Source organism: Mauremys mutica, chromosome 21 (genome assembly GCF_020497125.1).
Source record: "Mauremys mutica isolate MM-2020 ecotype Southern chromosome 21, ASM2049712v1, whole genome shotgun sequence".
NCBI lineage: Eukaryota > Metazoa > Chordata > Testudines > Geoemydidae > Mauremys > Mauremys mutica.
The window spans coordinates 16,398,291-16,411,148 of NC_059092.1; the positions used below are offsets into that span (position 1 = coordinate 16,398,291).

The following is a 12,858-nucleotide window of genomic DNA, read 5'->3' on the forward strand; positions in this document are numbered from 1 at the left end:
TTGACGTGCAGTTGCTCTCTGAGAAGTGACCACAGAAGTGGCAGGGCGAGATTGCACAGTTGTGTCCCCCACAGCAACTGGCTCAGTTTACAATAAAATCATGGGGGAGAAGGGGTTTTCCTAACTGCCACCGCTGCAAACTCCACCAGGGCTCTGAGGTGTAAGCTGGGTTCTTTCCTCCCCCCGAACAGTTACACGTTGATGGCAGCATAGAGTCTAGGTCGCTCTCCCAGGGCTGACAAAAGCCGTGTCGCTGGGCCTTGGGCACGCCAGTCAGTTACTGTACCTCTGCTGAGTCATGCCTGGAATAGCATCTGCTGAGTAGGCCGTGGCCATAGAATATTGCCAGCAGTCCCTACCATAACAGCACGTGAAGAGTTCTTCCCTGATTTCTTAAATTGATGCCTCAAGCATTGTATTGCCACCCAAACTGCTCCTTTCACGTTCGCTCTTTCCTTACTTTATTCCCTCACCCTTTCTCTTCAGCTCCCCCAAAACGAATGACTTGTTCCCGTCAGCGCATAGGGTGGATGATGAGAGGAGACTGCCCTCTTACACAGAGAAACCAAGGGGTTAAAAAAAAATTGTGCACCTCTAAAACCAAAGGCCTCTAGGAACCCTTAGGGGCAATACCAAAAATCTGCTTGGTCCAGAAGTCTGTTGGGGGCCGTTACCGCTTGCAGTCCGCTCAACAGAACGGGTTTGTTGGATCAGAAAGTCTTTCATCTCCAGGATCCTCTGCGTTCTCACTGCTGTACCCAATTCAACATGCTAAAGTGCTTCAGTGACTCCATGTTAGAAAGCTGTTAAATTGTCAGGACAATATGAGTTACCCTTTTCAGCGCCTCTCCCCGGTACTCTGGGGGATTATGAACCATGGAGGGTTGTTAGCCATGACTTGTAATTTCCTGATCTTAAAAAGAGGCTTAATATACCAAATGTATCGGGGATATAAACCCCCATGCTCCAGCCCCTAACTACCAGGGGCCAGGAAGGAATTTCCCCCTTGCATAGTTTCTGGTTTAGTTGCCCACTGCAGGGTGTCATGCTTTTCCTGTGAACCATTTAATACTGACCAGTAGGGTTGCCAACTTTCTAATCACAAAACCAAACATCCGTGTCCTGCCCCTGCCCCGCCCCTGAGGCCCTACCCTCCACTCACTCCATCTGAAACCCCCCGTCTCTTGCTCGCCCTCACTCTCACTGGGCTGGGGCAGGGGGTTGGGGTTCAGGCTCTGTGGTGGGGCCAGAAGTGAGGTTCTGGGAGTAGGCTCAGGGCTGGGGTATGGGCTCTGGCTGGGGGTGGAAGCTCTGGGGTGGGGCTGGGGATGAGGGCTTGGGGTGTGGGAGGAACTGTGGGGTGTGGGCTCCAGGAGGGGGTGCAGGCTCTGGGATGGAGGGTGTAGGAGGGGGTTCTGGCTGCAGGTTGGGGTGTAGGTGGGGGTTCAGGCTCCAGTCAGGTGGCACTTACCTCAGGCGCTTGGCAGCACAGCAGGGCTAAGTCAGGCTCCCAGCGCCGGCCGGTACATTTGCCTCCTAGGCGCAGAGGCGGCCAGGCCGCTCTGCACAGTGTGTGCTACCCATGTCCGCAGGCACTGCCTCTGCAGCTCCTATTGGCCATGGTGCTCCTATCGCCTAGGGGCCACAGGGACATGCCAGCTGCTTCTGGGAGCCACACGGAGCCAGCGCAGGCAAGGAGCCGCCAGGGGCCCTTTTCAACCAGGCGTTCTGGTTGAAAACTGGCCGCCTGGCAACCCTACCAGCCAGTGTGCCAGACAGAACGCTGGACTCTGGATCCCGGGTTTGACCCATCCTGGCAGCTCCTATGCTCGCGTTCCTACAGCATGGGAAGTGTGCTAGGCGTTCTGGGAAGCAGTCCCGCACGGTTCCAGCCCAAAGAGCTGCTTTTAGAGATGGGCAGTAGCAGCAATCAAGACTGAGGGAGGATGAAGGTTACAAGAACATGTGGCTACGTAAACTTGGGTGTGCACGTGTTGGAGCATGTCTCTGTGTGTATGTGTGGGGGGGGGCTTTGGGCTGTGGCTCTGAGGCATGGGAGGCGAGAGCTGGAGAGGCTGGGTTGGGGGAGGGAGGAAGTAGGACAGGTGTGAGGGATGGACAGTGGGAAGGTGGTGGTGACCAGCAGCCTGAATGTAGGTAGAGGGGTGAGCCCAGGCAGGCAGGTAAAATCAGCTGAGGAGCAGTGGAACGGATTGAAGCAAATGGCAGGCGGGTCCGTAGCGTTGGCCCCAGGCTGCAGCCAGGTGGTCGGGTCCCTCAGTGAAGGGAGAAGGTGAGCGGCAATGAAAATGCTCCTCTGATACCTGGCAGCAGCTGTCTCGGGTGTGGGGCAGGGGGATGCAATCACACCCCCAGTAATGCATATCAAGCCACTGTGGTCCAGTGGCAGACAGGGCTGGAGAGCAGCCCGTCACAGGCTGTTGTAGGAGGCGTAGGTGGGCAGCCGATGGGAGTGGGAGCAGATTTCCAGATTGACGCAGAGAGGGAGGGCAGGCTTGCTAGTTCCTGGCTGCAGTGGGATGTTGCCAATATTCTGGGCATTCTGCCTTTCTAGGGCTGGACTGTTCTGCTGCCCCTAACGACCAGGAGGAATAAGGAATCCGGACATAATCCCCAATTTGCATCTTCTGCTTTAACCAAAGGACAAAAGTCCATGCTGGATCAGCCAGCAGAGGGCAGTAGCACCTCACCAAGAGCATCCTAGCACAGTCCGCTCGTGGATCGGATCGGTTCTCTTCCAAGCCAAATGAAGCTGGTAAACCAGGAATGCAACAGGTCCAATTCTCTTCTCCCATGGTTGTGAGTCAGGATTGACCCTACTGGAAATCAAAGGAGCTGAATCTGTGTGAAAACCGACAGAGAAGCCATGGGCCCAATGCTTTTACTGTTTAGATCTGCACCGGCGTATGGAAGCACAGCTTTTGGAAGAGTTTATCCAAAGTGGCTATTGCGCTGCCATTCGGACTGCGACGGCGTTGGCTAGCTCTTAAATTAAATAGCTCATTTGGACGCACGCTGGCTCACAAACAGCTGGGTGAGAAAAATGCTGCATGTTTAATTCTGCCCTTTAGTCACCTCCTCCACTGAGATCTTTTTAAAAAAAAAATGCTTGTATCCTAGGCTTCCTCGGCCTGCACCACAGGTCAGAGCTGCAAACTGCTTTCTCTTCACTGGGATATTGTATCCTAAAGACAATCATGTTGTGTCAGATCAAGGGACCATGTCTCTGACAAGGGCTAGTTCCAGACCTTCGTATAGAACAAGCAGGGCAATTTTGGAGAGATCCACCCATCTTCCTCGCCCAAGCATGGGGTTGCATCCTTGACCACTTGCCTAATCCTCATTGCTGGACCTTTCCTAGTGGTGTTGTGATATTTTTCTTATTTGCATATTGTGAGGAACTGGGAATGTTCTTAATGTTTTCTCTGAATATGGTGTTGGTGCCTCAGGTTCCCCCATGCAGTTCTTAAGTATCCAGGTGGTGGGGTAAGGGGGTGTGATTGCTGCAGAGGAAGGGGCCAGTGCACCTAAATGCCTGACACTCTGTCTCCTAGCAACCGATGGCCTGGGCCCCTTCTCTGCAAAGGTGCCAACTGAAGGTGTTGGAGACAGAGAGCTCAGGTGACCTCCTGGCCCGGGAAAGAGACAAAGCCCAGAGAAGGAGGGGCTGGAGGCTTTTTTTTCAGTTTTGGAAGCTGGCTGGAAAATAGAGAGGGACGCCCGACAGCGGTGGCCTCCCTGGGGCCAGGGGCGGCTCTAGGCACCAGCAAAACAAGCTGCTGCCTAGGGCGGCAAAATATAGGGGGCGGCAAAAGGCTGGGGCTGGGGCCCCAGCTCATCCTGCCGCTGCGAGCCGAGGAGCGGCCCGTCCCCTGCAGCCGGGCAGGGCCGCGCTACCGGCTCCGCTTGGGGGAGAGGGGGGGCCCCTGACCGGTAGCGTGGCCCCGCCTGGCTGCAGAAGACGGGCCGCTCCTCCTCCGCTTGTTCCCCGGGTCCTAAACAGCCCGGCAGCAGCTTGGCTGGGGGGGGAGGGGGCGGGGCTGAGCTCCGCCCCGCTCAGAGCCGCGTGGGCAGGGGGCGGGGCTACAAGCTCCGGGCTGAGCTGAGCCTGGAGCTCACGGCCCCGCCCCCTCCCCACGCCACTCTGAGCGGGGAAGCGCTCAGCCCCCTCCGGAGCCATGCGGCTGCCGCGCGGTGAGCCGGGGGTAAGCAGCTGGGGCGGGGCGGGGCAGGGGGGTGGCTAAGGGGCAGGGAGTCCCGGGGACACTCAGGGGGCAGGGAGGGGGCACAGGTTCTGTGTGGGGGGTCGGTCAGGGGCCAGGGAAGGGGGGTTGGATTGAGGGGGTCTCAGGGAGGTGTTTGTCAGGCACCCCCCGACCCCATTACCCCCCAGGCCCAGCCCTGACCCCCAGCTCCAAGCCCAGCCTCTCTGAGGTGGGCCCCCCCCAAACCCATCCTCCCCACCCAGCCCTGACCCCCAGCTCCAAGCCCAGCCCCTCGGACCTGGGCACCCCCCCGGCCCCATTCCCCCCACAGCCCTGACCCCCAGCTCCGAGCCCAGCCCCTCTGATCCGGACACCCCCCTGACCCCATTCCCCCCACAGCCCTGACCCCCAGCTCCGAGCCCAGCCCCTCTGATCCGGACACCCCCCTGACCCCATTCCCCCCACAGCCCTGACCCCCAGCTCCGAGCCCAGCCCTTCTGATCCGGACACCCCCGACCCCATCCCCCACTGCCCTGACCCCCAGCTCCGAGCCCAGCCCCTCTGATCGGGACACCCTCCTCACCCCATTCCCCCCACAGCCCTGACCCCCAGCTCCGAGCCCAGCCCAGCTCTGAGCCCAGCTGCTCTGAGGTGGGCACCCTCCGACCCCATCCCCCCACCCCAGACCCCCAGCTCTGAGGCGAGCTCCTCTGAGCCAGACAACCTCTGACCCCATCTCCTCACAGCCCTGAGCCCAGCCCCTGTGAGCCGGGCACCCCCCAGAGCCCAGCTCCCCACCCAGCCCTGGGCAACAGCAGCACCACCTCCAGGCAGTGACAGCCCATTGGCACCAACCATCACCATCACCCAGCAACAGCCCATTTTGTAATTGCAAATGTATACAGACCAGTAAAGCATTTAATGTTTTTAAATAATGTATTTGGTGTATTTTCAAATTATTACAAATTAATTTTCACTAGTTATTTTTTACATTTCCAAATACATGTTACTATAGTATTGCAACTTTTTTTTATGGAAGGGGCCCCCAAAATTGCTTTGCCCTGAATCCTCTGGGCGGCCCTACCCAGTGTGTGTGAGGAGCCGGGGAGGGAGGGAAACGGGGTCCCCTGGAGCCGAGCCCGGGCTGCGATGGCGGTGAGGGGCTCCTGGAGTGTGTGAGGAGGTGAGTGGCCGGCTGGGTTCGTCGGTGCTGAGCAGGTAGCCCCGCAGCCGGAGATCCTCGCCTTCCCTCCTGCCGGGGCTGGGCCAGGGCACCGTGAGGCTGAAGAGCAGCAGGTCCAGGGGGCTCTCCAGGTCTTTGGCCGCCAGCATGTCGAGGGTGAGGGCGGTGAGCACGAACTGATCCACCTTGGCCACCAGCAGTGCTGCGAAGCCCAGGGAGGGGCCCGTGTTCTTTGCGCCACCCCGTAGCCGTGCCGCCACCTGGAAGTACTCCCGCTCCGTGCTGCCCAGCAGCTCCACCCACATGGGGACAGAGTCGCAGCTGGGCCAGGGCTCGGCTGCAGTGTGCTGGTAGCGGATCCCACATTTGGGGGGAGGCCAGTGCTGGGGCAACAGGGGGTGTGAGTGGGGGGTACTGGTGGGCGGGGGAGGCTCATGTCTGGGGGCGGGGGGGGCAGCCAAAAAATTTTTTGCTTGGGGCGGCAAAAAACCTAGAGCCGGCCCTGCCTGGGGCCCCCAGATGGACCTAACTAAAGGGGGGTCCTGCTGTCTGTGCCTGCAAGACCTGTCTTGGACTGTGTTCCTGTTGTCTAAATAAACCTCCTGCTTTACTGGCTGGCTGAGAGTCCTGGTAAATCGCAGGAAGCTGGGGGTGCAGGGCCTTGTGCTCCCCCACACTCTGTGACACACATCATTGCATACCTTTCCTAAGAGTTAATCCTAACATTCTGTTAGCGTTTTGACTGCTGCTGTGCGTTGCGCTGACGTTTTCAGAGAAATATCCACCGTGACTAAGATTTCTTTCTTGAATGGTAACAGCTAATTAAGTGATCGTGTTAGCCACCGCAGGGTAAGAACACACACGTTGTTTTGCCCTCGCAAAGAGATTTTACAAGGAGCTTAAGGGTATGACTACAGAATACACTACGCCCAGACTCTGACTCAGTAGCTATTGCCCTGCCATAAGAAGAGTTCACTGTGTATGTAAAACCTATATGCCCCGTGCATCTGTGAGCTCTCAGACTTTACATAACACAGCACGCTGGTCAACTTCCAGTTGGTCAGAACTTTATTATCCAGTCAGGTGTTTTCTCCCAACTCAGGACGTCTGGCCGTTGATGTGCTTTGGGAGAAATATTACCATGCCTGGTCTGAAAGTCGAAGGGTTGGAGTGGAAGTGATGAAAAGTTACTTTTCACCCTCCAAAGGGAAAAAGCTACAGCCCTGCAGGCCGCTTGCCTTCTTGTAAGGCAGTAAGGTGTGGCTGTGAGGAGGCCCTTGTGCTTAAGTACTCGAAGAACTTCTTTAAAGCGGTGGCTCTCAACTTTTCCAGACAACTGTACCCCTTTCAGGAGTCTGATTTGTCTTGTGTACCCCAAGTTTCACTACACTTAACTAGTTGCTTAGAGGGCCTCATCCTCCCTGATTGAACTAACCTCGTTATCTCTAGCCTGCTTCTTGCTTGCATATATATATACCTGCCCCTGGAAATTTCCACTACATGCATCCGACGAAGTGGGTATTCACCCACGAAAGCTCATGCTCCAACACGTCTGTTAGTCTATAAGGTGCCACAGGACTCTTTGCTGCTTTTACAGATCCAGACTAACACGGCTCCCCCTCTGATAGTTGCTTACAAAATCAGGCCTAAAAATGCAAATGTCACAGCACACTACTACTGAAAAAATTGCTGACTTTCTCATTTTTACCCTTTAATTCTAAAATAAATCAACTGGACTATAAATATTGAACTTACATTTCAGTGTATAGAGCAGTATGAACAAGTCATGTATGAGATTTTAGTTTGTACTGACTTCGCTAGTACTTTTTATGTAGCCTGTTGTAAAATTAGGCAAATAGCTAGATGAGCTGTACCCCTGGAAGACCGTTGCGTAGCCCCAGGGATCCGCACACCCCTGGCTGAGAACCACTGCCTTAAATGACAAACCAACCAACCAAAAAAAAACCCAACCTTGCATAGAAAGTTGCAGCTCCCCCCGCGAATGGGTAGAGCAGCGAGCCAAAGCAGGCAGGTTCAGATTTGGCTACTCTCCTTAACTTGTAGCTTTTGCTTTCTGTAGCAGAAGTGGGGCCTCGTGCTTAAAGCTGGAGTTGGCTTTTTTCAACAAAATATGTAGTTTCATCAAAGCCGAACCAGGGAGGCGGGAGAGAGACCCTGTAGCCTGGTGGTTAGGGCACGGGCTTGGAATGTGGGAGACTCAGATTTACACCCTGAATCGGAGTGAGCTGAAAACAATCTGCTTTGAATGAGGCCGAACAGGGACTTGTCTTCTGCATCCCAGCTCAATGCCCTCCCCACTGCCTGCCTCCCTTCAAAAATCTTGAAAGTTGCCATGTGGGGGAATTGTCATCCTCCAGTCAGCTGTAGTTAAGGCACAGAACTGGGACACCAGACTGTTCTGTTCCGGGCTCTGCTACAGTCTTCCTATGTGATCTTGGCCACATCACTTAACTGTTATGTGCCTCAATTTCCCCATCTGTAAAATGGGGCTGATAATACTTCTCTACAACACCATGAGGATAAATACATGGTGATTGGGGGCCTTATAGGTACCCAGGTAGCTGTAATAAATTAGGTGAGACACACCTCTTTAAGGTCCTATATTTGATGAGAGGCAAGAAACGGGTGGGGATTACAGTCCCAGCAAACTGTCCGACTCGTGCGGCAGGGAAGAGGATGGGGTAGCTAGCGATTTCCTATGCAGGTTAGTAAGGGGTTTCTTTAGAAAGTAGTGTTTTTATTGAAGTTACAAATTCAGTGGTGGGTGAAGTGAACCCCAGGAAACTGTAGGTCACATTCAGCTTTAGTTCCCTCCTCTTGAGAAAAGCAGTGAGCTTTATATCACCCGCTCTGCTCAGGGGATCATGTTCCACCACTTGAAGGAGAAGGGTTTCCTGAGGACGTTGGTGCCGCAATGGATCTCCCCTAGTAGAGTGTGGTAGGAGAAAAAGTCATCGATGAAGGTGCAGGTCAGGCCCAGCGGCTCCAGCAAGGAGCGAACGTTCTCTTCCAGGCAGCACCGCCCGTCGACCATCGGCCCATACGGCTTTGGGATGCCCAGGTGTTTCCCCAAGACGATCATGTTCACCTGCAGCCAGAAGAGGAAGGACAGGATGGGAGCAGTGAGTATACTGTTACAACAGCCAGACGCATTCCTTTAAGGGTTTCGCTGCAGTGTCTTCTGCATAACTCCAGTGCGAGGACAAGAAAGAGATTGCACAGCCAAGTGTTGGGGGATACAGTGAAGACCCAAGGCACAAAACTCGGCTGGAGATCCAGACATCCCACAGTTTGGCATAAGCCCCTCTGCTACTGAGATTATTTTTTTTTTAACAAGGCGTAGTATATTGACTCCTTGTTCTACAGACCCTGGCAGGCAGTGCACTGACGAGTCCCACCCAGAACTTGGGGGTTGCTGAATATTTCTGAGCTGAGGATCTCAACGTTGGGCCACAGCTCAATGCTGAAATTCTCAGAGGCACTAGCTCCCTCTCCTGTTTGTGGCTGGGAGAACACTTCCCTTCCCATGCATCAATGTGTACGGCAGGAGAGAGGGTCCATGCCAGCACCCACCATCCCCGTGGCACCAAGAGCAATTGCCCTCCTGGACAAGGACAATAGGGAAAAATCAAGGCAGCTGAGCCGTTCTTAAATACAATGTAGCAGCTGGAAATGGGAAGGAGCCAGAAACATGTGATCAGTGTTCTGTTCTATGCATCTGGTGAAGTGGGCTGTAGCCCACGAAAGCTTATGCTCATATAAATCATAGAATCATAGGGTTGGAAGGGACCTCAGGAGGTATTAGTCCAACCCCCTGCTCAAAGCAGGACCAATCCCCAGATTTTTACCCTAGTTCCCCAAATGGCCCCCTCAAGGATTGAACTCACAACCCTGTTAGTCTCTAAGATGCCACACGTACTCCTGTTAGTGTAATTTCTACAGTTCCTAACTGATGGATAAAAGAGTTTTGAGTGACAGGGACTTGCCTGAGCCAATTGGATTGTGTTTAGCCATCAAGTAACAGAGAGGGTCTCCATTCTCACAGAAAATATTGTACAGTTAATGGAACGCGACTCCCATGGGTGTCCCTGGCCATGCTGCAACCAGGGTTAGCTAGTCTCTGCTGAGGTCTCCTTGGCTATGCCTACGCTGCAATAAAAACCCTGTAGCGCCGAGTCTCAGAGCCTGGGTCAACCGACTTGGGCTGCAAGGCTAAAACTAGCAGTGTAGATATTTGGACTTGGGCTGAGACTCTCCCGCCTCGCAGGGGTTCAAGCCCAAATGTCTACACTGCTATTTTATAGCCCTGTAGCCTGAACCACGTATGCCCAAGTCCGCTGACCCAGGTCAGCCACGGCCCTGCCTCGGCTCTTATTGCAGCGTAAATGTACCTTGCGGGCGTGACTATGCTAGAGCGGGAGGTGGGATTTCCGGCTTGCGGAGACGTACCCACTCTAGCGCCGACTAAGCTAGTGCACTAAAAATAGAAGCGTCGCTGAAATCCAAGGCACGTGCTCGGGGTGGCTGCCCCAGCCTGCTTCTATTTTTAGCAGGCTGGCTCGATCAGACGTCTCGCTCCAGCGTGACAGAAGAGAATGACTTTGCTGTTCTGCATAGACAGGAGGCAGCGCTTCCCAGGCAAACTCTAATGCACCATTTTAGGATCCACTTGTATTTTCAGCTATTTTAAATTATGAATCACCAATTATCACGGTGGTGCCTAGGAGCTACGATCAGGACCCCACGGTGCTGAGCGCTGTCTGAACACAGCCCCTACCCTGTTGCGCTCCTGACAAGGGGCCCAACCTGGAGTCAATGGGAAGGTTCCCAGTGACTTTAATTGAGCTTTCGAGTGGGCCTAGAAGACGGCCAGGCACCTAAAGGGGCAGCATTGTCTAGTGGAAAAAGCAACTATCCTGAGACTCCGGAGACATGGGTTCTATTCCCAGCTCCACCCCTCGCTTGCGTGGGCAAGTCTCTTCCCCACTCTGTGCCTTCCTTTTCCCCATCTGTAAAGTGGGTGTAATGATACTGGTCTCCTTTGTAAAGTGCTTTGCGATCCCCTGATGAAACGCTCTAGGTATTGTTAATTAAAGCACCATTGTCAACCCTAAGATGAATCAGTGCCTGCACCCCCTCCCCCCAAAAACCCCAAATCCTATCACACTGTCTTAAAAACCATGCAATGTTGACCTTTTTTGGATTTGCTCGGTCTTCCGAGCCATTAGGGGACTTCACATGTTCAGCTTTCCTTCACAACCATGAGGGTTACGAAGTGAAAAAGCAGAGGTTCTCATGCAATCACTTGACTCCAGTGGTTGGTGCTTTAAAGGAAAAACAGCTGCCCCAGAATCGTTAGTCGGCAACAGTGATCCCAATAAAATTACAAGAGCTAACAATGCTGTGAAGGAGGCTGGACTCCTAATGGGCTGTCCGAGGAGGAGGAGGACGACTTGTCATGAAGATTAGCCTTGTTCTCAGCAAAGTTTGAATGTTTTCAGCGAAACCCAGTCCCCGGAGAAGAATCCAGTAGGACTGGATGAAATTTTTCAGGTGAAACTCTTTTTCTGGTGAAAAATGCAGATTTGGTAACACTTGAAATTTTTGTGAATTCCGGTTGGTTTGGCCAAATTGGAGAAACCAAACAAAACAAAAGTCTGCAGAAACTCAGTGTTTTGTTTTGACATTTTTTAAATGTTTTGATTTTTTCACTTCAAAGGGACTTTTTGTTGCAAGATTTCCTTTAGTTTTGCGTTTTTAAATCAGAACTATTTAAAAATAGTCTAAAAATGAAACATTTCCTCTGAGCCAAAACCTATTTTTTAAGCCCCAGAAATGCAAGAAAACGGAAGAGACCTTTATTCCCACCACTCTTACCATGTCTGGGAAGAAAGCACTGGCTTCCTTGTCGATTACCGTGAAGAGCTGGGGGAGGTCAATGATGTCTTTCTCACTCAGGCCCAACTCCTGTTTCAGGATGTCTCTGTTCCAGTCAATGCAGCTCTGGGGTGGAAGGACAAGGTCTCAAAACTGTTTGGAGAGGTAGCATTTTTGCTGTCTGTTCAGTAAGAGATGACGTGGGATGGAAGTAAATTGGGAATCGAAATGGAGATAGAACCTCACCTGGAGGGACGGTTGTGGTGGCATGTGAAACCCAAAACCCAGCCATGAACCCAACTCATAGACTTTAAGGTCAGAAGGGACCATTATGGTCACCTAGTCTGACCTCCTGCACAATGCAGGCCACAGAATCTCACCCACCCACTCCTGTAACAAACCCCTAACCTATGTCTGAGTTACTGAAGTCCTCAAATCGTGGTTTGAAGACCTCAAGCTGCAGAGACTCCTCCAGCAAGTGACCAATGCACCATGCTGCAGAGGAAGGCGAAAAACCTCCAGGGCCTCTGCCAATCTGCCCTGGAGGAAAATTCCTTCCTGACCCCAAATATGGCGATCAGTTAAACCCTGAGCATGTGGGCAAGACTCACCAGCCAGCACCCAGGAAAGAATTCTCTGTAGTAACTCAGATCCCGTCCCATCTAACATCCCATCACAGACCACTGGGCATACTTACCTGCTGATAATCACAGATCAATTGCCAAATTAATTGCCAATATTAGGCTATTGCTAGGGCCTCATATCAGATCTGAGATAAATCGAGGCAAAGTCTTCCCTGGCTACTTCACTGGTTCTCCGGCTCCACTGTGAATCTGGACACACTCGGTGCTTCCCGTGCTCTGTCTCCAGGGCCGCCCAGAGGATTCAGGGGGCCTGGGGCAAAGCGGGGGAGCTGCAGCACGTGTACTCACCTGTTGGCGGTCCGGGTCTTCGATGGCATTTCGGCGGCGGGGGGGGCCTTCAGTCACTCCGCGTCTTCGGCAGCACTGAAGGGTCTCCCGCTGCCGAAATGCCACCGAAGACCCGGACCGCCGCCGGGCCAGGTCTCGCGGGGCCCCTGGGCGGCCCTGTCTCTCTCACCTGTCCCGAGGGTTGCAGTGCAGTAGCCCTGACCTGCTCATTGTTGGACACAGCCGTTTCTGCTACTTTGGCCACAAAGCCACCTCCTCTTCCCTCCATAAATAACCCATTTTCACTCAGTACTTCATCCCCTTTGATCTAGACCATGGCCCTGTGGAATTCTTTCCCTGCTTCCACAGCCCGTTGTGAGTAAAAACAGGACGGTCTGAGTGCAAGAATAAAAAAAGTCAGATTTTCTTAGTAGTGGCAAAATCCCATTTTCAACGTGGCTGTATGTATTGTGAGCAGCCCCCTTCTAGCAGCCTCTCTAGGCCACATCTCCAGTCTGTCACGAACTGTTTCCAACCAGGCATTTTCAGTAAGGTTCTCACATGCAACAGTGATCGGTTCTTACACCGGCACCTAGATGGACCGAAGGGTCAATCGGGTTACCAGAGTCTGGCATCCAAT

The 12,858-nt window shown here is 53.4% G+C and overlaps 1 protein-coding gene across 2 annotated transcripts in view; it reads right to left on the reverse strand.

Annotated features, from left to right (window-relative positions):
- Nucleotides 1-7,250: 7,250 nt before the first annotated feature.
- LOC123354233 (protein-arginine deiminase type-3-like) overlaps nt 7,251-12,858 on the reverse strand; it is a 38,072-nt gene continuing 32,464 nt past the window's right edge. Inside the window, exons 15-16 of one of the 2 annotated variants that reach the window (XM_044996059.1) lie at nt 11,308-11,433; nt 7,251-8,518 (exon numbers count right to left, since the gene is read on the reverse strand). In XM_044996059.1, coding sequence (XP_044851994.1) covers nt 8,285-8,518; nt 11,308-11,433 — 360 coding nt within the window. In that variant the 3' untranslated portion in view covers nt 7,251-8,284. The remainder of the gene's footprint in view (nt 8,519-11,307; nt 11,434-12,858) is intronic. The other variant, XM_044996058.1, reaches the window with a different exon arrangement.